The sequence below is a fragment of the Uranotaenia lowii genome, chromosome 2 (assembly GCF_029784155.1).
Source record: "Uranotaenia lowii strain MFRU-FL chromosome 2, ASM2978415v1, whole genome shotgun sequence".
Classification (NCBI taxonomy): Eukaryota; Metazoa; Arthropoda; class Insecta; order Diptera; family Culicidae; genus Uranotaenia; species Uranotaenia lowii.
Genome location: NC_073692.1, coordinates 204365286 through 204389980, shown reverse-complemented (window position 1 = coordinate 204389980; position 24695 = coordinate 204365286). Strand labels below are relative to the sequence as shown.

Genomic DNA, 24695 nt, shown 5'->3' with positions numbered 1-24695 from the left:
GGATGCCTTTTAGAAAACAGGATTTGCGGTGGACACTGTATCTCAGCACAGAATCATCTGAAGTCAAAAAATCAGAGCAAAATATTCTTAATAGATGTTTTTCTGGACCCCAACGTTTTTATTTAACTTCAAAAAATTTTTATGAAATTTTTGTGGCTGTTTGAAGTAAAAACTACGATTTTTCACGAAAAAATCCGCCATTTTTCACCTGTAAAATCTCCCCAAAGTAAAAAAAATCAAAAAACAAAAACGTTGGGGTCTGGTATTTTATATGTAGAAAATATGTTCCAAATTTGAAAAGAATCGGATAAGACGTTTTCAAATGACGATGTCCACGGGCTTTAAAAATGTGCTTTCGAGAAAAACGCGTTTGAAGTTTCTGCTCTTGCTTTCTTGCAGTATTAGATAGGAGGAGATAAAGGCCTATAACTTCTACAGTTTTGCTTCAAATGACTTGAAAATTTGACACAACATTCTTGAAATGTTTTACAATAAGAAAATGAAAAAATAAAAAAATCGATTTTTTGAAAGTGTTAGACCCTACCCCCCCCCCCCCCCCCCCCCTTAAATACTAGTGGCGTATGGAATGCTGTAAAAATATGTTTATGTATCTTTATCTTATCATATATCAAATACGATATCATTAAAAATGCAAAAAAACATTTGAAAATAGTTTTGGTCAAAACTTAGTTTGCATAATTTTGAAATGTTTTTACTAAAAGATCATAATTTTCACCGGTAGGGACGATAAATTGAATAAACAAACATAACTAATGGTGTTTAAATTCATCATAAATAAAAATATATTTTTTGATAATTCACGAGACAGAATTTTGGTAACTATCTTTCAATAATTAATTAAGTGGGTTTTGGCGTCCTGAACTCAAATCTTTTAGCAAATTTTGTCTAGAACCTCAAATTATATGGAGTTTAAAATGAATCAGTTTCGAGTAACGTTGTTTATTGATAACTGATGATAAAACAAACCTATAAGAAAGAAAAAAAACTGATATGGAATTTGTAAATCATGCTTAATTCCATTTAGGATTAATATTATAATAACGATCGTAAATGATCTCAAATACTTAAATTCTACTTTATTTTAACTTGGAAATACAAATCTTGCTGACATAACTTAAAAATGTTTTAAAAAAGTTATTTGTTTATAAAACAAATTTGTTAATGTCTGTTAAATGATTTTAATTATTTTCTAAAGTGCTCTGTAGGTGATACTTTTTTAAGAACTCGATGAAATTCTATTTTTTTGACAGAAATGTAAACAAATAAAGTAAACAAATAGAAAGTATTTTAATATTTTTTTTTGCAAAATTGAAAATTTCTTACAATTTTGGGGAAAGTTGATAAAAACTTTTATTTTGAAATTTTTTGTTATGTTTTAAAGTTTTGTCAGAAAAGTGGAGAATTTATTAAAAGAAATTCAAACTATTTTCAAAAGTTAAACTAGAAAATAAAACCAAAATTACTCATTAGTTCTCTGCACCTAAGAAAAAGGTGAATTTTGTGTCCTTATGTAATTCATCAAAACGTTTTTGAACGTGGAATTGAGCATTAAGATGAACAAGAAATACAAAACAAAATTAGCGCCCAAATTTGTTTCTTGAAAAATATTTCATATGAGCATAAAGTGGGTGATGATATGAAGATTTTTTATTATTATAAAATAAATTAGTATTTAAGTAATGGATGAACTTGTTGAATACACTAGTTAAAGAAAACCAATTTTAAAGACGAATTATGTTTTCTGTAAGCCATGATTTGAGTTTCAATACACAAGGTTTATAAAATGGGGGAGGAGATTCAACCCCTTAACCCCCTCCCCTCTTGTTAGCACTGCTTTGATATTGAATCATTTTTGTAAATTTTCTTCAAACTTAGAATACTGAATTTTAAAATCAAGTTTTTCTATCTCTATTCAAATCGTAAAATCGTGAAAAAAATTGTGTTGAAAATGTATAAAAAAATGTTCTCAAATGAATGTGCTAAAATAATTTGTATCGAAAGTTCGATTTCTCAAAATGCTCTACTACAAAAGTTGTTTGAAATTAAAACTGAAATGGAGTCATGAAAACTGTTAATATTTTTGGTAACAACTTCTCTCTTGGCTATGTTTGAAGTAAAGGAAAGTTAAAAAACCTCCAAAGAAAATCTTTATATTTTATCAAAATGTTTATATTAAATTTTGACTTTTTCGAAAATATGTACTGAAATCTGATAATTCATGTGCTGTATGCATTGTAAACTTTTTGGAAATTGGTTTTATGCCTTTTTCACTATCAAAGTTTAATATAACAGAACCAGATTTTAGAATTTTTTGATTCAGGCTCTTCACAAAAATAATCCTTTAGAACATGGGTGGGCAAATTGAGGCCCGCAGCCCACATATGGCCCACGAACGCCAATTTGTTGCCCGCGGAGCTTTGATTAGCTTCAATGTTATGAAATAAAATATTCTTATGAAACAGAGCAAGACCATAATATTTGCAGACTTCTGTTAATTGTAAATTTAAAAAAAAACTCGAATTTATTTCAAATGTTCGCCCTTTGAAATTTGAATAAAATAACTATTTGTTGTTCGGGGACAGTTAAAAGTCGCTGCATTGAACTTGAATATATGTGTGAATTGTTCAACGTATAAATTTAATCAAAAGCTTTAAATAAAAGCCAAACATCAACAAAATTACTAAAAATGTCGAGTTTCGAACTTGCTATTGGAATTTATGAACATATCCAAAGATATTGAAAAACATCGTATGCTTTTCTATATTTTTAATAACACAATTTTCCGTTCACTTGAGTTGATTGACAAAACTATTACAAATGGAACACTGCGAAATGTGCTGTGATACCCAGTTAATGAAAAAAATCATCAGGTTGGTCTGGAAAGGCTTCATAGAACAAATTTGGATAAAGTGAAGTATCCTACATTTTGTAAACATGGTTTGTTGATGAAGAGTTGCTAGCGAACTGGAAAAACCGGGAATTTAGGGAAAATGTTTGGAATGTCATTTCTTCATCAGGAAACCTTAAAAAGTTCATGAGAATTTTTCACATCAAAGTTTTTAAGCGTATTATTTTGCATAACGAGAAGGAAACAATTTTTTTGGAAAAGTTTATTTAGATATCTTTATTTGTAACTCTTAAACTGCTAAACGAAATTTTAAAAAATATTTTCTTTTTTTTTTAATTTGTATTGATATCTACTGAAGTCAGCACTTACGAAGGCAAATATTCAAGATAATTTAAAAAAATAAAAATTTAAGGGTGATTTTTTTGCATTGTGGACATGATTTTAAATTTGAGCCAACGCTTATCTCATTCGAATTGATATGCTGGTGAATGGTTTTTTTTTTAAATCGTCACAATTTTTATCAAACTTTCCTGTTTTAGATCATATTCACTTATTGTAGTTATAAATAACGATTAGCCAACACGATTTTTGGGAAAAGTCTCTTTCTTCACGTGATACATTTTCGTTTAAATTATTTAAATTTCAGAACAGGGTTGCGGACTTCGTTTTCTCAAAACTGTTAAAATTTTTAAGCCGTGTATTCATATTGAAATACTAACGTAATGAAAACCAGGAAAATTATTAGGTTGAAAACAATAAGGTTTGTAAACATGAAATTGAGTACTAGAAGATGTCTGTTATTCATTGAGATTAAAAAGATTTTCTGATCTATGAAAATTACAGCATTAAATAAACAAGTATTTTTTAATTTTTCTCGATATCATCTTCATATTAAAATAAAGTAACAGGAATACCATGAGCCAATTTCTTTTAGACACTGGAATATTTTAACAACTTTTGAAGGGTTTTTTTTCCTTGTTTGATTTAATCAAATATGTTGAAAGCACACTATAAAAGTATGAAAAAAAAAATGTGCTGACAAAAATTTTTTGGCCCGCAGACAAATCACATTTCTAAACTGTGGACCGCCATCCAGCTGAAATTGTTGACCACCCATGCTTTAGAAGCTTAAATTTTTAGTCGCTTTGATTTGAAAACTGGTTTTTCAAAGTTTTTCATTTGTTTGTATTCAGTTTGAGCCATAACAAATAAAAATCTCTGAAAACTAAGGAATTGATATTCGTAGATAGAAGCGAACTACAGAAAAAGGATCTTGAATGTTCAAGACAGCCTTTCGATCTCCGTTCATTTTGCTGGAGTTCTCTTGAGCATTGAGCATACAGTTTACTTACATTTTCTCACCGTACATAATTTTCCAGGTTCCTTAATTTATTGAAGTCTGAAAAAGCAATCAATGTTTATTCTTTGTAAACATTTTAACATGCAGACTGGTCATAAAACTAATATAAAAAAGTTGAAGAGGTTGTGTATAAGACACAACAAAAAAGTTTTACGTAGAATTACGACATTTATATTTTTTCTCTTTTTTATTTCATTTCACGAAAATTCAATCTATCTTCTTCTATCTATATATATAAAAAGTAATTTCCGTTTGTTTGTTTGTATGTTTGTCTTCAATAGGCTCAGCTGCCTTAAGAGCTAGAGAGCTGAAATTTGGCATGGGTGCTCATTAGGACCAGGAATGATGAAAAATGTTTTTAGATTTTCGGATGACCCCTTTTGAAGGCGGTCGTCCATTCAACAACGGTTTTATTCCCCCGAACCAAAAGTCATGGCACCCATTTTTTGAACCGACTTTCGTTTCCGTTCGTTTCGTTGGCGGGATTATTTTCACCATCACCATAGGCAGGCTATTAGAAACGACCATCCAGAGCTCACATGTACTGGATAGCAAATCAAAGCTTGCTCAGCATTAAAAATTTGAAAGTAAAAATTTTGGCGGGTGTTTTTTGTACCTACTACTGTTCAAAGCACATGCTACCGTTACGAGATATTTGGATGCAATTATAAGCCTACATTTTGATTGGAAAATAAAACTAGCCTGTAGGAATATATTGACTTGAATAGTAGTGGCTTTCAAAGTGCTCTTCACCGCCGCTGGGGGGTTTTGAGGATCAACGATTTTTATATTTTTGGAATTCCTCATAGAGAAAGAAATTTTTTTTAGATTCAGAGTTATAAGTTCAATGCTGTGATTTTAACGCTCCAATTGGGATGTTAATGGGGGATTAGAAAATTGATAAGATAATTAAATTTGAGGTTTTGAGTTTTATACAATTTGATTTCACTGGCCAATTTCTAACTTTTGAGTTATCATTGATCTATGAATGGGATGTTTGTGTCCTTCATGGAACAAAAACAGAACTAAAAAAAACTTTTTTCATAATATAAAAATGGTGTTTTCGGGATGATTTGCTTTCGATAACTTCTAAAAGCTTTTAGTTGAACTTTCAACATTTAAGGTAAACTAATAATACAACAGGGCGAAATTGAAAAGCGAAAAAATACTCACATGCAATTGAAAACATGCAAAGTGAGTTTTCAACATGCTTCAACAAAGTTTGGAGGTTTTTTAAGAAATTTCTAATTAAATGAAACTTAAATATGCCATTTTACAGGGAGATCATCCATATTGAAAAGTGGAATAATCTTCAACAGATATTTTCATTAGATAGGGGATGGAAATAATAAAAAAGCAGTTTAATCTTTTGAAGATAAAACTATTCAGCCAAATCTATTCAAGCTTTCTAAAAAATGATGGTTGTAAAAAATGTTTTTCATGAAAGGATGAAGGATTGGGATGAAAATTTGTACACGAGAGTTTTGAGGCAATCAATTTCAGGTATTGAATTCAGTGTAAGGGGCCGGCAAAAGGTGGGCGTCCATATTAACGTTTCAATATTTTTGCAATATCGTCGTTACCATACGGATTGGGATGAAAATTAGCACGGTAATTTTCAGGGACGGACAATCGATTATAGATGTCATATGTTTTGCCAGGGGTCTACGACAGGAGTCGTCCATTAGTTTTTTACTGCTTTTAGCAATATTGACGTTACTATGCAATAGATTTCTTTGAAAGTTTGCGCACGGGAGTTTTGAGGGAAGGAAATTAATTTCAGATATCAAAGATTGTATAAGAGGCCACCGAAAGGGGTTTAACTTTTTGGCAATAATTGCGTTGTTATGAAACTGTCGAGTCGAAATTCATACACGGGGGTTTTTTGGCACGTTCAATTGATTTCTGATTTAAAATTTAGTAGCAGACGACAGAAAAGTGAACGTCCAATATTTTTGCAATAATAACAACAATGATTTCGGAAGTGCATCTGGAAAATGCTTGACAATTGGCGTATTCATACAACAAGTTGAAAACGAAACGGAGTTCGTATGGGATCAGCTAGTGTTTTATAAAAAGTACTTATATGCACTTTTTTAAAGTTTGTATTAATGAGAACTCGAAGATTTAACAAATAATAAATCATTAGTTATTCTAAATGTAGTTCCTCTATTTTTATCTTTCTATGTCTGAAAACCATAAACGTCAGCGCCTACATTCTAAGCGTTAAACGTGCATGTGTTAAGTTCAAGGGTTGCTGAACATCTAATATTTTTTTTTTTTCAACAAAGACCGGAACAAATTTAAAGTCCAAAGTTCTTCAAAATAACAGGTTACCTTATCCGCCATATTTATTATCAGATTTTCAAAATGATGACGAAGTTGTTATGAAAATTAGCGAGCATTGTTCTGAATTCTTTAGTTTTTCTATTAAAAATAATTATTTGTACGACACGGTCCTCAAATTCATAAATTTCACTTCCCAGATTGATGATTTTTTTTTAAATACGTTTTGGTTTGCGGTTCTGCATAAAACGTGAATTTGTCGCGAAAATATCTAAAATTTTGTAGAAATTGTTTCAACTGGACACTATTTTCAAGTAAATTGTAAGCTTGAAATTATAAATAATGGCAAGAGGATTCATCTAATAGTCCTAATGAATCATTTAACACAAGAGTTTAGAGTTCGTAAACAGTAAAGTATTAAATTCATAGATCATCTTTTCTCGCAACTATTTTTTAAATAAAGTTTTAGAACGCTTCAAGCTCTTCATTCAATATGTTTCATACTGAAATCATTTGTTTTATCACCAACTTCGGTCATCTATATTAACTCCTGATTTTTTTTTAAACAAGTTGGTTTCCTATATAAGGTATGAAAAATCTCATTACAACATAAAACAACATAAAAAATTATCAATTTTTTAATGGAATACCTTAAACTTTATTTATTCCCTCTATCCGAATTTTCGGAAAAATCGAAGGGAGGGGTGACAAAAAATGAAGATGATATTTGTTCCGGTCTAGTTGATTTTCACGTGAGATCCGTTCGCAAATTTCATGCTATTTCTATAGAATTTTGGACGAATGTTTCCATAGGAAAATCATATTCTCTGTTTAACAATCAGTAAATCTATTTCAACCGAAAAATCACAACAATATCGCGAAATTCTGATTTCAAAACACAAATGGCTCAATTATTCCATTTTTTCTTTTCTTCATTGCTTTTGCCAGACATTTTTTGTCTGATTGGTGGAGGAAACGTTGTGATAGTTGGTCTATTTAATGCAAAAAATTCGATCAAAAAATATGATCAGAGTAAAAAGTTATGGAAGTTCAAAGTCGAAGTGACAATGCGCGTGCTTCCAATTTCTTTACAATTATGAACGGTGCTGTAATTGTTAAGGAAACATAATGATTGAATTCAATATATTTTATTCCAAAAATGCTAACCTGCTCCAAGGATTTCACCTCCTAGTGTTCGGTTCAAGTCCAAGTTCTTTCACCCTCGCCCTTGGCCATTATTCAGCCCTGCCATTCGTTCCGTATCAAAACATTCCACGCCAATTCCACCAGTCAGAAGGATTCAAGTTCAAGAAAATTTCTCGACGGAAAAACAGTTACCAGTTACCAATAGCCAGCCAGTCGATAGAAGGGCTAACGGCCTTTCTTCATTATTGCCTCCCATGAAGGTCAGCCAATTGCTTTGCATCATTAGTATAATACATATAAAAGTTAACTGGTGCGGGGGTGGATTGGAAAAACGAGGGCGTGAAATGGGAAAAACACTTTCGGCTGAAATGTTTGCACGCACCGGATTTTCTCCTGAATAAACATCCTTTTTCCTGCAACATCAACGCCCTATTCGGAGGTTGTTCCGACTTGTTTTGAATTGGCGGCTGTTAGCGGCTCAATAAATAGAGTCTTATTTTTGCTTCCACGCAAATAGCTTCAAACCGAATTGTATCTTTCAATTATAGTAATTTACATTGAACCAACATTATAGTTATGAGCATTCACCAGTTCGACACGAAAACATTCATAGAAGATTTTATTGGAACCTTGCATGTTCGATCTAATTATCTTAGTCGGAAAACTCCTTTCACGCTCCTGCAAAAGGTGAGAATGGGTAAGTAAGTGAGTAGGGTTGATGTCTGTTTAGCACAAATGAGCATTTCCGGGAGGAAGTAATCTATCTCCTTCTTCTTTAGCGAACCACGTTTATACCCACGTATCGTATAGCGCCGGAAGTTTGCTAGTAATGGAAAGTTCCCCGGGACAGGATAATTGGTTCAATGAAAATCACTTCCAGTTAGCGGAACTTCAAGCACTTCGTACTAATCAATTACTGGTTCAATTGATTGTGTACATACCGGGTACAATCTGGCTGAAGGGTGAAACGATCTGCGAGCATGGAAATTGGATTGGATCGGAACAAAACAACATAAAATGAGCGGCTTTACTTATTAGTCGACCGAATCGGGGTTTCAAGGAAAGAATGTTCCAAAAAATTTCCTTCTGTACTCACAATGGGTTTTAACTTTTTAACAACTAAAAATACTATTAAAAGTCGTCAGTTTCGATTGTAATATTTTTCCATGGCATAGCGTTTCTTTAACAAATTTTTATAAGGATTTTTTTTGCAAAATTGGACCTAAATCTCCATATGAAGTAAAATTATAGGGAAAAAAAACTGTTTTCCAAAAACTCTAGTTCAATTCTGTGAAGATTGCTTCATTTTTCATTCGAGTGTTTTGTAGAAAAAATAATCTTTAAAAATTATACGAAAATTGTTCATTTTCCGTCATTTTACTTTTCAGCTCTGAAACTAAGTAAAATAGAGACGTACGACATTAAAACTCGACATCATTTGACATTTGATTTTTTCTGTCTTTATTTATTACTAGCTGACCCGATGTGTTTAGCTACAACTTCTAAAATAGACGGAAATTTACGAAAAAAAAAAATTTCTTGTTTTCTTAAATATACTTTTCTGTTTTCAAAACTTGTCCTACAATTGGTTTTCCAATCATTATTTTTTATCTTAAATAAAAACTCTGTAATTATTTATTCACTAGTTCCTAAATTCTGCCACAATAAATTTTGTAGTTGTATGAAATTCCTCTCCTAAGCCTAATTTGGTTCTGTTTGCTAGATCCCTTTCCAAGTCATTAAAAATAAAATTATGAGAGTCCTCCTGTTTAATAATCAAGAAAACGTTTCTCGTACCCTAATCCCTTCTATGTAATATTTGCTCGATAATTTTTCGAGTTATTAAAAAAACTATGGGTGCAACCCTCTCTTTTTTTCAAGCTCCCCACTGAAAAGAAAGGAGGAGTCTTAATTCTTATTAACGAATTTGACCTCATTTGCTTAAAATGTTATTGTGTTTGGCAGAAAAAAACTCTACACTGGACACCCAGACAACCAGAAGTCGTATTTTATTTTACATATTAAATCGTATAGAATGTTATTATAACTCATTTTCGTATATCTGCACCTACAATGTGCGACCCATGCATTTTCTATATCGTATTTAGATGCATTGCATGATTTTATTACGACAAGAAGAGAGATTCGTATTAATGTACATATGTACTCGACCTTTGTGTACGACAATTCGCAAAAAATCTGTGAAACGACCGATATACCCCAGACAACCAGAAGACGTATTTTATTTTACAGATTATATCGTATACAATGTAATTTGAATTCATTTTCGTAGATCTGCATCTACAATGTGCGGCCCATGCAAATTCTTTATCGTATTTGAATACATTGCATGATTATATTACGACAATACAATCCAAATCAAGAAATTATGTGCCAATGTACCTATATGGACTCCAAAATAATATGTATATACTGGTTTTGCTGCATTATATACGATATGTTTACACGTATATTTGTGTTGCAAATTCGAAATACCCAACAAATGGTTGTCTGGAACGATGATCAGCCATGATTGACAGATTTTGTCGTGCAATGCATAAAATTATTCGAAATTAAGATTTTTTTAACATGAAATAGGATTTATATCGTCATAAGAACCAGGTGTTAGATCTTAGCAGAAAGAAAATAAGCTCGCAACTTTGCTTGCCACTTGGAGATATATGCTATGAAATCGTTTATAACTGCATTGATTCGTAATAACGTGCATGCAATCGTATACCTATGCAAATTAATTCGCATGTCTGATTTTCGTAAAACGTATTTGCTGGCAATCGTAAAAGAATACAAATAAGTTCAATAAAATCGTTTATGATAATACGACATCGATGATTAGACTCGTATTTAAGGAGGCTTCAATATGCAGATCAATTTTTAGATCATCGATGACGTGTTCCGGCCTTGTTTCATTCGTATGACTTATTCTATAAATATGCAATAGAAATGTATGAGGCTCCTGTCTCCTCTTCCTATCTCACCCAATGGAAAAAGAGAAGGGTCCCAAATAATTATATTTAGAAACATTACTCGTATCGAAATAAAATATTAAGTTCGGTGCTTTTCGACTGATAAACTCTCGACATCTTTAAAAAAATATGTGGTGGTCCTCTCTTCTCTTTTTATTTGTCAACTGAGATCAAGGAGGTGTTTCAAACAACCATCAAATCTTTTTCTGTATCCAAATATCCTTCAATGTCAAATTTTGTTTCATTTGGCTATTTTACCTGCAAAAAATGGTATGGGAGCCCCCTTCCCCATTATGTTTCTCTAATGAAAGGTGGGAAGCGCTCAAACCATCTTGGGAACATTTCATTCATCCAAATATTCTCGCATGCCAAATTTGATTCCCCTCGCTTGTTATCGAGTTATCGAGTATTGCAAAAATTTGTATGGGTCCCCTCTCGTCTCCCTACCCTCCCAACGCAAACTGGGAGAAGTTTCGTAAACATAATCATAGAACCATTTCCTATATCAATGGAAGCCCCCCCTCCGCTTTCAATGTCTCCACTAGAAGAAGCCAGGGATTTTTAATAATCATTGAAATATTTCCCGTAGCCAAATCCTCTTCCGTGCCGAATTCGGTACCATTTGCTTCAATGGTTCTCAAGTAATTCAAGCATTAAATTTTTGCTTTGGAGACCTCTGTAAAAAGAACCTTTTCCGGCCTCAAAAGCACTAACCTGCCAAGTTTCAAAAAATCGGTTCTGTAGTTTCCGAGTCTTCGGGAACAGACAGACAGGCAGAAAACCATATTTTTATATAAAGTTTGACAAAATATTTTCCCAGTTTTTTCTTCAAAATATAAAAACTTTTACTTTGAATTATAAGGAGTGTATTCGAAAAATAAAATGCAACACTTTGTTTTGTAAATAACTTTTGAATGCATGACTGGAATTTTTTGAAATTTTCAGTGAAGCTAACCAGTAATGTATTGTGTACGTGTACAACACTTTGTGCCAATCTGGAATCTGGAGGATTTTTTAAGCTATATTATAACTTACGTGGAATGCGAATTATAAGTGAAATGACTCAATTTATCGATGTTTGTTATAAATTATCTATCAAATTTCTGAAAAAAAACATCACAGATAATCCTCAAAGACCTTTTGGGTTGAAGCAGAATTTAAGATATCTTTTGTTTTTATCAAGAACTATTAATTTTTATCGGTATTTTTGAGCGATTGATTCGTGTTGATAAAAAATTTAAAATTGTTCAATGAACAATGTTTATCCAGGCTTTATTATTAAACTTGCGTAATGTTCGTCAATATTCAAAAATAAAAAAAAAATTCACAAGGGTTTGTTTAAAATTTTTTTTGTCTGTGTTTGAATGCAAACAGAACACGCCTTTTTTCTAACTGGATAGAATAGTTTAAAATAAAATTATCTGCTGCGCATATTTTTAATGATGCAACTCTATTGTTGCTGGAAACGAAAAAAATGACTTCACCAACTGAATTCTAAATTTCTTTGATCAGGTGTTGCTTCCGATTTTTGGCTACGAATCACTTTAATGGATTTTGCTTTTAAATAAGGTAGAAGTCAAATAATTAGGCAAAATGTATCCTGAATAAGAAACAAACTCCAATATTACGTTATGCCAATAAACAATGACGTAATGCCAATGAACAATAAGCCTTGAACAGAATACAATGAATGCTTAAAATACCAGAAAAAAATTAACAACCTGAATGATAGTGGAGCAATTGCAGATAAGTGCATATTTGATCAAGTCGTATAAATTTTCCTAACAATCAATAGTTGACAAAATTTAAGGCATAATAATTTGAAAAAGCTTCGCGAACCGCACAGAAGGGTATCGCGGACCGCAGGTTTTTCATCCCTGCCTAGAGGATCCAATAGTCAGCTAAAATTTGAATTAAATTAATTAAATTGAATTAAAGATTGATTCTATGAAGTTAAGGAATGTGAGAGGTTTTTTCAAGCTCACAAAAATATCAATAGAGGAAGTGATGAAAAAGATAAATTATTCGGACTGTTTCGTCTAGCTGACCAATAAACTGGCATATTCTCATTTGTACAAGGTAGGAAAGCTGTCAACCGGTAAAATAAACAAAATGCGGAGGTCAAATCACGCGCAAAATATTTGGACTGCTAGTGGAGAGATATTTCGTAATAGAGATATCGTAACAGACAGCAAAACGAACTCTTTAACAGTCATCTGGCAGGTTTCCAACCAGAAACTTTTCGTTGTCAAGTTTCGCCTGTATTTCCCGGAGATAAACAAGGAGAAAAAAAAGGAGATAAACAAGAGAGAAAGACGACGAAAACTGATGATGATCACATGGGAGAACAATTCCCTGCATTCCGATAGACATCGACACTCGACCAGTATAACTTTCATACGCCAGGTTGTCTCCTGTAGTAGAATGTTAATACATGGGCCGCGGAGAGGCACAAGATGTGAGTTCAAGTCCTACCGGGAGACAAGGCTAATTTTTTTTCCCATGTTTTTCAACATCAATTTTTATCTTGTCTAGTCTTTGAAATTTCAACTTACACAGTTGGATTCATTTCTCTCCAAAAATGTTTCGCTGGCTGGAACATTTATTGTTATTTTTTTAACTAGCAACATTCATTACAACTCCGCTTGAGCCATTCTGACCAAAATGAAAATAAATGCAAAACTGAACGATTCTAAATCAATAATTCCAAGCGGTTATTCACATTCAAAAATTTTATTGGTGCTTTTTTGAAATTTTTGTTTTCTAAAAGTTTTTTGGACGAACAAAAACTTAAACATAGCAAAAATATACGAAAAATCACGCAACATGGAAACTGTTATCTTTGAACTAGTTTTCATGGATTTTTACCTGTGTTGCTTGAATTATCAGGTTTTATCCTTATTATTGTGTCCAGCACTTATCCAAGCTGGACAAATCCGGGCATTTGATTTCAAAATTGACGACCAAAATCCGGGCATTATTCGGCCGAATTTTGTCAAAACCTAGAAATTTTAGGCTTTCAAAAATGTTTGATGATTTTTTTTGCAAAATTTGTCAATAAATTTAATTTTGAATGCATAAATTAATCCTTTTTACAGCATTTTTTTTTTTATTTGATTTGCCAAATCAAGTGTATAAATCCTGAAAAAAAACCGGGAAACCGGGCTGGACCGGACGGTTCCAAATTTCAATTAAATAGCTGAGCAAACCTGGATAAATCCGGGAAATTTGGCAACCATTTTATATAATTTAGATTTGGAAGTCTGTTCTTAAACATCAGTGATTCTCAGTTCGTGTTTAACGTTATGGAAACTTCACTTCTTATCTAAGTTTGTGGCATATCGGCAAATTGAAGATCTGCGCCCGGTCGGACGCAATATCATGTGTTCGACCCATCTGGGCTGGTTGTGGGTAGCAATGTGGCTTCTTCGTCACTTACTACAAACAGCCAGCAGGTGCGCGGTAAAGAATCACACAAGTAGTTTCATGCTGTCGATAAAAACAATGCCCTAAGCTCACAGTTTCACCATCTATTCGTTTCTTCTACCCAAAGCGCTCTAGCTTTGACCTTTCCACCTATCAATTTTCATGTCTATCATAATTGCTCTCTAATTAGATCTTCAATTTGCCGATATGCCACAAACTTAGATAAGAATATATCCCAGCGGCGATCAAAATAAGATAACAAACTTCACTTATAAAGATAGGCATGAGAAAATAGTATCAATTAATCAATACACTTTCAAGTACAGATGTACCGAATTCGGCGAACGGCTTTTGAGCTATTCGGTCAAAGGAATATTCGGCCGAATGAGTTTTGAATGAAATCTAAAGAAAATCTAGGATTTATTTTGAAACATACAAGAGGAAAAAAAACTTTAAAGTTAAAGTTTTTTCATTGAATCACAGCAGCACTGTACAAATCGTATCGAAGGATTAAATAAAAATTTATGTTTGTTTTGGAATATATTAAAAATCGTATTTGAATATAAAATCTTAAGATATCCAAAGAAATTTTTTTTTTATTTGATATAGCGAAAGATCTGAATAAACCCGGGCAGAATCCGGAAAGTTTTAAACAATATCTGGGCATCCCAGCCAGATTTAACTTTTCTCTTTATTGGATTTATTGGCAAGCCTAGATATATCAAGAAAATCTGGAATAAACGATAATTAAAGTATAAAGCGATATTCATCGACATTCTCCTGTACGATCTACAGTGAAAGGTATACAGATATCCCCAAGATGCTATGCTGAACCATAAGATTTTGATGATTGTGTAGCTCTTTCAACATTACTTTGGGATATTTAATAAATTATTCAAAATCATTTGAAAATTTTGATAAGTTTGTTATTGTATAAATTTAAATAATAAATATTCGGCCTATTCGTCCGAATACTTAACTCAACTATTCGGTAACGGTTTTTTGGCAATATTCAGCCGACCGAATATTCGGTACATCTCTACTTTAAAGATCTGGAACCTGGACCCAAAAAGTGCATTTTAATTTCCAAATAAATATCCTTTTATTTTTTAATCTTTTCTATAAACTAACTACCTATATTGGCCAAAAAAATATTGATGTTCGAATAGTAATGGCAATGAAGATTGATTCTTATTCGGTAATGACTTTACTTTATTGGATTCATTAGTTCTCGAACTATGTCAAAATATATGTACAAAGCCTTCCTCCTCCTTCCTGTCGTCCCTTTGAAAGAAAGAATCAATTTTTGTGTGCATGGTTTGGTACGCTGTGACACCAATAAAAAAAATTTCAGTTCTATTCGAAATTAATTTTACATCTTTTCTGTCCCTAAAGATGATAAATAAAAGGTGCTGCATACATTCAGGGGTAAAAACTACGTGTGAGACATAAGGCATAAGGCAGCGCACCTAGCGGTTTATTTTGAAAGCTAGTAGTTCCGCTCAAGATTGTTCCACTCAAGTTCATATTTTACTTTTAAAAACCACGGGATGATTTGATATTGTGATGGAAAACTTGTTACAAAAACCTGAATAATGCTTTTTTACGGGTTTTTCTACCATTTAAGACATTAATAATCAGTTTATAACGGCCAAGGGTTACATAATTTGACGTTCAAAGTCAGCTTAGATTGGTGAAAATTGCAGCAGAAATGCGTATGTTTTTAAAGCTTCTAATAACATTATTTAAATTCATAAATTTCCGCAAATATGACATATGTAGGTCGTATGAAAAGATCTTGAAAATGTGTTATTTCTACATTTCGATAACATTCATTAATAATCATTGCCTAGATCTTAGGAAAACTAGATGGTTCCGCTCAAGATCAGATTTTGACTAGTTCCGCTCAAGATCATTTACCTTTACTGTTTATTTTCACTAAAAAGTTTACAAAAACAATTTATGATTAGAAAATTCTCACAGAACTTATCTTGAAATAAATTTTTTTTTATATATATTTTTTTCTCCCGATGAAATCAAATTTTGTTACTTTATCGAATTATTGTAAGCAAATGGTTGAAGTTGAATAAAATTATGGTCGAACACTCAATCAGTCAGCAATCGATAGCCATTATTTTCTGAATAAAGACAGCAATTAAAAACTGTTTCCATTTATTCTTCAGCTAATGACATATCGCTTCCCATTCATCCATTTTCCAGGTTGCATCCTAGCCGAACTATACACCGGATATCCCCTGTTCCCGGGTGAGAATGAGGTCGAACAGCTGGCGTGCATCATGGAAGTTCTCGGCGTTCCCCCAGATGATCTCATCAATACCGCCACCCGGAGGAGACTATTTTTCGGTAAGCTGGAACCGTATGGGAGAGATAACAACAAAAAATACAGCACAGTAATTAAACTTTTTTTTCTGTTCTTTCATTTTGATTACAGATTCACGAGGAATTCCACGATGCATAACCAATTCGAAGGGACGCAAACGGAAGCCGGGATCGAAAACCATTTCCCAAGCCCTGAGGTGCAATGATACAGCGTTCATCGATTTCGTTAGCAAATGTTTGGAGTAAGTTTTAACTTTCTGTTGATTTTTATTATCATTCGATAGGTCTCTCATTTCAAGAACAAGTTTCTATTTATTTGCTGTGTATTCACAACATTTTTTTCTAAAAAAATCATCTTTCAAGAGCTGTTAAAACAGTCTCATTTTATGATTTTGATCTTCAGATAATTTGTGTGTTTGAATGCAAATAGAAGACTTATTTTAAATCTCCTGTCCAATATCCATTCCTAATCCTCAGAGAAAATGTACAGTAGCTCTATAAACAATTCTGCTCGATTCTGTCGGATAATGTTCTATTCCTGAAACACGGTCACCAGAGCAGAATAACTCAATGGCAGTGGGCCGGCTAAGTCTCGACCTAATAACCTTGGTGCTGATTTCCACATAACTCTCCTAGCTAGTAGTTTGTTCGTTGAGAATTTCCGTTCAGAAATCCTGCGGCCCAACCAAAACGGAATGGCACGAAACGACAACTTATGCCGCAAATTAATTCCCCATTTTCCCAGCTCCACCTCCATCTAACGAACTTCCTGTAGTAGAAAGCGTAGTACATTATTCGAGGTCACTAGGCCAGACCACACGAATCTCAATTAACTACCAACTTGCTTGGCTAAATGGTGGTTGGTAGCCCACTTTTGGTGACCTGCCGAGTAAATGTGGAAAAATAACTGAACGGTGGCCGTCAATTGCCCCGTAGATTTTATTCCAGCAGCGGTTCCTACTTCCAGTCGTTGTGGGCATTTTCTTGCTCCCACCCCAAAAGCTTTTCCCGACCCTTCCTACTTTTTGAATGAATGTTTGGTGGAGTCTTGCAACTGCAGTCGAGTATGTTTCTATCCGAGGAAACTTGCCACCAGTTACCCTTTCCAAATTCATTCTTGAGCAGCGAACGGTTGGAAAATTGTTTTACGGGTACGTGCGGGAAGTGTTCAAATATTTTCCTAGTTTGCTTAAGTTAGTCACGAAGATATGTGTTCACCAGTTTTTTTATTTGCTGTTTTTATATAACATACAATCATGGAGGCTTATGAATGTCCGATGCAAACCCGAAGAATGATAATCAAGAAATTTCTAGTTTAAAAAAAGTACAAAGGTTCAACCTCCATAAATCAAGCTGTTCTTGATTCAAGGGTTAAAAATTTATTCAAAACTGATTCAAAACTTATATACAAAAACAAATTGAGGTTTAAATTGATTTTTACACGCATTTATAATATATTTAAAAGTTAGTAACGCACATAGAAGAGCAATGCTAGAGTATTTTTGTATTTTTACTTTTTACCAAATTTTCTAAATGCTACCTAATCTATTTAAAACATCACGTTATCCGAAAGTGTGCCTTTTCTTACCGTAACCAGCTAAAATGGCTAAATCTTGCACATGTCAATTGAGAAATAGTAAAATTTGATTACCTTGAGTGCACAGTTTCACTTTAGTGCTGCAAAAATGACGGTTGCTTGTATACTTAAGATAGTGTATTTGGCACTTTCATAAAAATCCTTACTAGATAACAACACTTGGTAAAATAAATTTTTAAATTATAGTTATTTCATACAATGAATCTAAGGTTGCATCTCGACTTTAAATAAATTAAAGTTTTTGCGCATACATAGGGTAAAGTTTGTATGCATAAAATAAATGAAAAAAATTGGTTTGGGTAGGCTGTGACCGTCGATTGAGTGTTTCATTTTCGTGGAAAAAATTTCATGTGCTCTCAAACCCTTATTTCTAAAGTTTATTTGTCCTGTCTTTCTGGAATGCGGTCGGCAAATCATACATATCGAGGATTAAAACTTTCGAAGTTAACTATTCATGTTTGGTATCCGGAAAACAGTAAAGCTAAGTATCCTAACTTATTCATGATCAGTTAGTCAAAACTTTAAATTAACCTTAAATACTACAATCCCGAGCAGACTTTTATGGCAAAATTATACCTAATTTTGCTATCATGCCTTGAAAGTAAAATGAGGTATCATTATGCCCGAATAAAGGTGGTACAATGCCAAAATTTGGGTCTCACTTTTCATATATGGATACCTCGATTATCCCAAGTGTAGGTTTCACTGAAACCTCAATGATGCCTCGTTTAGCCAACGTTTCAAAACGTATTTTGAGGGCATAATAATGCCAATTTTTGGTTTTAACTAGAAGCAGAATTTGGCATCGTTGTGCCCTCAAAATTCTTTTTAAAAGGATGGCTAAACGAGGTATCAAAAAACGTTCAGTAAAACCAAAATTTGGCAGAACTGTGCTATCCATGTATAGAAAATGAGAGATAAATTTTGTCATTAAACCAGTTTTATTCAGTCAAAATGATTCCAAAATTTTCTAACAAGGCACGATAGCAAAATTTCCAATCATTTTATCTTTGAATTCTGCTCAGGTATGACAACTGATACAAAAAAAAATCTAATAAGAATCTCATAACGTTAACGTCTTTGTGTAGGCATCGTATTGATCATAGAGTATAACAGTCCGATCAAATCATAATATTCAAATTTCAGTATAATTTGTTTCCAACATTAGGCATATTATTATCAAATTACTAATTTTAATTCTGTTAGAAGTAACTTTTTTTTTAGTTTTCTGACTCACATAAGCTTTTTTTTTTGACATTTTGAATAATGAGTAACTAATTTACAAATATACTTTCAAAATATTCCTACCATTGAAATTATTATTTTCTTTTGAAATTTGTGAATTGTTTTCCTGTTAAAATGCTTCCAATGTTTGTTTAGCGTTACGGATCCAATCGAAATCGAGTAGTTCATTTTTGATGAATACCAAAAATGATATTATACTTAATCTTAAAGAATATCTATCTATTTTAGATTGCAAATAATATGTCAATAGATCGTTCTGGAAAAAAATATAATAAAATAGAATATTTATTTTTTTTTCTTGGAGCTATCATATTATTCAGTCTGTATGGGCATTTATACTTCTTTAAAATATTGCAAAAACCTATTAATCGGCAAAAACGGCTTTGAAGATTTGCTATGCATATGAATTGACCTAAAAATTTTAATTAAATCCTATGGTATAAATTATGTGAAATCAAAGCTAGCTGAAAAAGAAATGTTACGATCTTTTGGGTATATTTCGCATCGTACAATCATAAATTGGCTTTAATGAAGGTTTTTTTTTTTTTTTATTTTGGTCATAATTTTGAAAGTGGTTTATATTTTTAAATTGTTCATATTTTGCCAATAAGTTATTAATTACTTTTTGATAAATATTTCTAGTAAAGTTCCAATCGCTTCGAGATGTTATTTAGACAATGTGCAATATTAACGTATTACATAGGGATGAATCATCCCAGAGGTTGAAAATCCCGTATAAAAAAAAAACGTAGTTTATGAATCGCCTTTAGTTATGCAACTCATTTACACATACTTTACTCAATTCATACAAACTATGAGAAAAACGTGGACGCATAGACTCTTATGCAACATAAATGTATAACATGTTTAAAAATTATCAAAAAAAAAAAAATTCATACATATTAATACTTTCAGTTAATCAAATAAAATTATCTTGTTGTTTGTTTACAATTTCAATCATAGTCGCGTGCAATCTGCACTTCGGCATCTAAACAAACAGTCATGAATCTATCCGTGATCTAGCTTCTTATACTAGTGAGCCAACATCGATTCCCGATGGATGTTGAAACGGTCCTGGATGTCCGCGTTAACGAAACATTTTGTTGAATTCTCTGGTGCATCACAAACAGCCGAAAAACGCTAGCTTCTATCGTAAGGGAACCTGTAAATGGATATAAATAAATCATCCCTGAGCATAGAACATGTATTAAGCATTTATTTTTTTCTGGGATTTTCATCCTGTAGGATGATTCATCCCTAATATGTATTAAGCATCTTACCCCCTTACCGACTTTATCCTTCATCACTAAATTGTCTCAGTTTCCTGCTAATATCCGACGTTGTTCTCGTCTGCGACCGCATTTTCTGGACAAAAATGGAATGTAACCAATCACTGAGTAAAAAGTAAATAATGATGATGGGTAGTGAAATAAAAACTCACCTGATCCCTGGCAGCAGGCAGAATGAACCATGTTGTTGAACTGTTATTGTTGGTTTTTCGGTTAATCAGCTGTTTCTTTGTCGATCCTATTTGTGATTTGTATTCGATTGTTCGGCTCGGCAAACAAGGACAAACAAATATTGGCTCGTACGAGAGATCATGGCCCGAAAAATCGGAATTGCAGCAGTTGTTATTTCGAAAATTGACTTCTGGTGAAGAAAATTTGTCCATTGTCATGTTGAAACGATCTAGGATGCTCAGCCGGCTCAGTGTTGGCTAAAAGAATCGAATAACCAAATTCAGGAATTCAATTTAAGAAATTTTTAAAAGATTACTTATCATTTCCAAACTATTGTTGGAAAAACTCAGATGTTTTCGCAATACTTAGACCCTCGCCAGGTCCTTGCTCCGGTTGGCAAACAACTGCAAATTGGTCCAGGCTTCTTCATGTGGTGCATTACTCCACCAGCCGCAAGTGCAGCATCCGAAATGTAAATAAAACCTAAATGAAAAATAGTTATTTGGATCATTCACACTATATATTTTAATTTTGAGGCACTTACCGAGCAAATATTTTCATTCAGCTTTCAGCTTAAGAATTGATCTTCTTTTTCAAACGATCCGAAATTTCATCATCTTCAAATAGCCATCTGAGCTGTTCTTTGTGGTGCGAATTTTCCAGAATAATTAGGATGGAATCCACTGTGCCATTCAACCAATCTTCCCAAGAGCGTCAATCGATTGGTGGCTGCAAACCGTGGCAGAGAATATAGCGGGATGTCGATTTAAACTCGTGTGCAAAGCTATAAAGAAAAATAAATTCAAAATTTGATCTCTCTTTAGACAACTTAAACAAAAAGAATGTAACCTTCGTGGCTTACGTTGTTAGCTACGAGCCGGAACTTCGGGTAGTGGCGGCTCTTGCTGTCGGACCTTCACCAAACGGGGATTCTCCGGAACGATTATATTTCGGAACGCGAACCAGTTTCGGCGATCATATCGGTACTCGGCATTTGCAGCCGACGGAATGATTTCCATGCTATCGGTAGTGTAATCAGCCTGGAAATCGGCTTTCTAGAATCCTTTAATTCGAAAAAAAAAAATAAAGATGACAAAATATTTCAACCTTTATAACCAAAAAACTTGCCTTTACCTTGTCCATACAGGTTCCGGAACGCGGATTTTGGTTGGTTCGAAGAAACGCGATAAAACTGCTCAATAGTTCTGACACCCGTAAACAAAAAATAGACAAGATAAATGTTTATTTACATTTTCGTTCTCTGCACGGGTGGATCAGTAACATAGTGTATATGTCTTGTGGTATTTTTGTATAATTAAAAATTATTATGGTGATAAAAAAATGAGTTTAATTTTCTTGGTTTTTTTTCCTCTTCAGTATGATTGTTGAAATTTTTGATTATTATATTTTCACACTTTTTTTTTCTTTTTTTTAACCAATGTTATTTCAACAAGCGAACAATAATACATTTATTACCTTTTCTTTAAAAACTAGATGAATTTGAAAACGTCCATTTCAACGTATAAATTTTTTTTAGGATATTCAAACGCCTATTTTATATCAAATAACATTGAAATATCAAGTTAAAACAGTTATTTAATTTTCTTAGAAAAAGTTGAGTTGAAACTGATATACCACCAGTGCGGTTGCTTTGGTCAGTATTTGGGTCTAAACCGGCTGTTTGGACCAAGGATACAGGTGCTCTTACATCTAACAAATCAAGACCTCGTTCGAAGACCTTTATTTGATTGTAAAAAGTTATCTGAAGAATATTTAGTTTTCGAGAAAACAAGTAAAAAATAATAATTTTTCTGGGAACTTATAGAGTTGTCAAACTTCAAACGTGTTTTTCTCGAAACAGTTATGTTGGCGCATTCGCCGCATTCAAATTCGATACCGATATGAATATATTAAAATTTTACTAATAAAAAGCGTGTTCATGAAGGACGAGTTTTTTTTTTAAAGGGAATGACTAATCCTTGATTTCATTTTCCGGGATGTTGGCTTTGATGATTATTTTTAAAAGAGCGTTTGGGAAATTTCTGAAGAACGACGCAAACGCAAATAAGATTTATTTTGGATAAATGTTCATAGAAGGGTTTACCTAATCTTTTAAAAACAAACGATACCATTATGACGTCTAGTTAAGGTGTCATTATTTGTAAACTGAAGTTAGACCTGTATAAATTTATATATGTGTAACTTAAAATAAGGATGCCCTAATGATGCCTATTTTTGCTATCTGAAAAATTAACACTCAAAATGCGTCTACTATGTCGGTAATAAACAAGTTTGCTGTTTGTGTTATCGATTTGAATTTTGAAGACCTAAATAAATCTGATTTTCCATCACAAGAAATTTGATACCAAATCATGCTACCATTTAGATCTCACTCATCTGTTACTTAGTAATTAATAAGACCTTAATGATGCCTTGTTTTGTTATCTCGGAAAACACAAAACCAAACAGTGCTCTCATTTTGGTATCAATGCCTCATTTAGGTATTGGTTCGGCCTCATAATTCGACATTTTGATGCTTCAATAAAAGCTGATTTTGCCATCGGGAAATAATCGATACTAAATTATGCTATCATTTTGGCATCGATAGCTCATTTTGGTTACTGTTTGCTATCGATTTAGGCATCAAAGTCTGCTCGGGATGTTTTCAATGCGGAAAGCAATTCACAAATATTTTGGTCATATTAAAAATGAAACAAAGAAACATCTCGTTATTTTTATAAAATGATTTTAAATGTTTTCAAACCAATCGTTATTCAAATTATATCTTCAATAAAATTGGTCCTTTTAAATGTTTAAAACATGGATTGATTTATTAAATAACTTGTTTTGAATTTCTGCATTTCTCTTCAATTTTTCTTTATTCACATGTTCAAAATTTTGAAGATTCATCGATATTCATTTATAGCATGATTAAATCATAAACAGTGAACACGTTAAATCCTAATATTTCTGATCAAATGCGGAAAATCGTTATCTGAATTTTTCAATTGAAATTGTTTAAAATAATCAACATTTAAAGTTTTTATATGTAACTTGCTGACCCGGTGTGCTTTGCTACACCTTTCAAAATCGAATGATATTTTTAGAATTTACTCAAATTTTTATTGTTTTGTTGGCATTATTTTAAACCAAATTATAACATAATTCATGAACAATCGCAATAAAATGAGAGCTGCAGCTGAAGTTTCGGATTGCAATTAAAAAATAACTTAAACTAATTTTCTGAATCTTGATCTATAAATTTTTGTTAAAGATCTGATAATTTTAATCTGTTTCTTTAAGTTTCGCCCTGAAAAAGGAGGTTCTCAAATAAATCGTACGCAAACAATCCAACTGATAAAATATGGTTGTTTTTGCTTGATATATTCTGGATTTATGCTAAAAAAGTGATAAGAGAGCCCCCCCTGTCCTTCCCTTCCCCCCTGCTGAATGGGAGGGGGGGGGGGGGGGGGTGATCTTTTATAATCATACCTATCTTATTCATTCCCAAAAATCTTCTTGTATCAAATATTGTTCCATTGGTTGATAAATTTTTAAGCTTTACAACAAAATGTATATGGAACCCCCTCCTTTTATCCCTCTCTACACTGTAAAGCGTAAGGGTCTATAACAATCGTAAAAACATATCTCGTAACCAAGTACCTTTCCATGCCATATTTGTTTCCATTTGTTGGCTTCGTTAGCGTAAATTTAGAACTTATGCTAACAAAATTGTATTGGATTCACCTCCCTCCTCCTATGTACCTACTCACTGAAAGAAGAATGGTGTCAGAATCAGACCAATATGATTTTCTATGTTAAGTTTTGTCCATTTCTCGGAAAAAAATAGTTAAATGTTAGCTTTCCTCTTCCTTTCCTTTATTCCCAATTCTATCATCCTACTGCAAGAAAGGAATTGTTTGACGACATAAACAAAATTTCTCGTATTAAAATACCATCCCATGCCAAATTTGGTTTTATT

At 32.7% G+C, this 24695-nt stretch overlaps 1 protein-coding gene across 3 annotated transcripts in view; it reads left to right on the top strand.

Annotated features, from left to right (window-relative positions):
- The window catches only part of LOC129745985 (dual specificity tyrosine-phosphorylation-regulated kinase 2), a 437758-nt gene that overhangs the window by 383538 nt on the left and 29525 nt on the right, over positions 1–24695 (top strand). For all 3 annotated transcript variants that reach the window (XR_008737218.1, XM_055739401.1, XM_055739400.1), the window contains 2 exons: positions 16292–16435; positions 16524–16653. Coding sequence is in view for 2 of the 3 variants with exons in the window: in XM_055739401.1 (XP_055595376.1) it covers positions 16292–16435; positions 16524–16653 (274 nt within the window). In the remaining variant the exon portion in view is untranslated. The remainder of the gene's footprint in view (positions 1–16291; positions 16436–16523; positions 16654–24695) is intronic.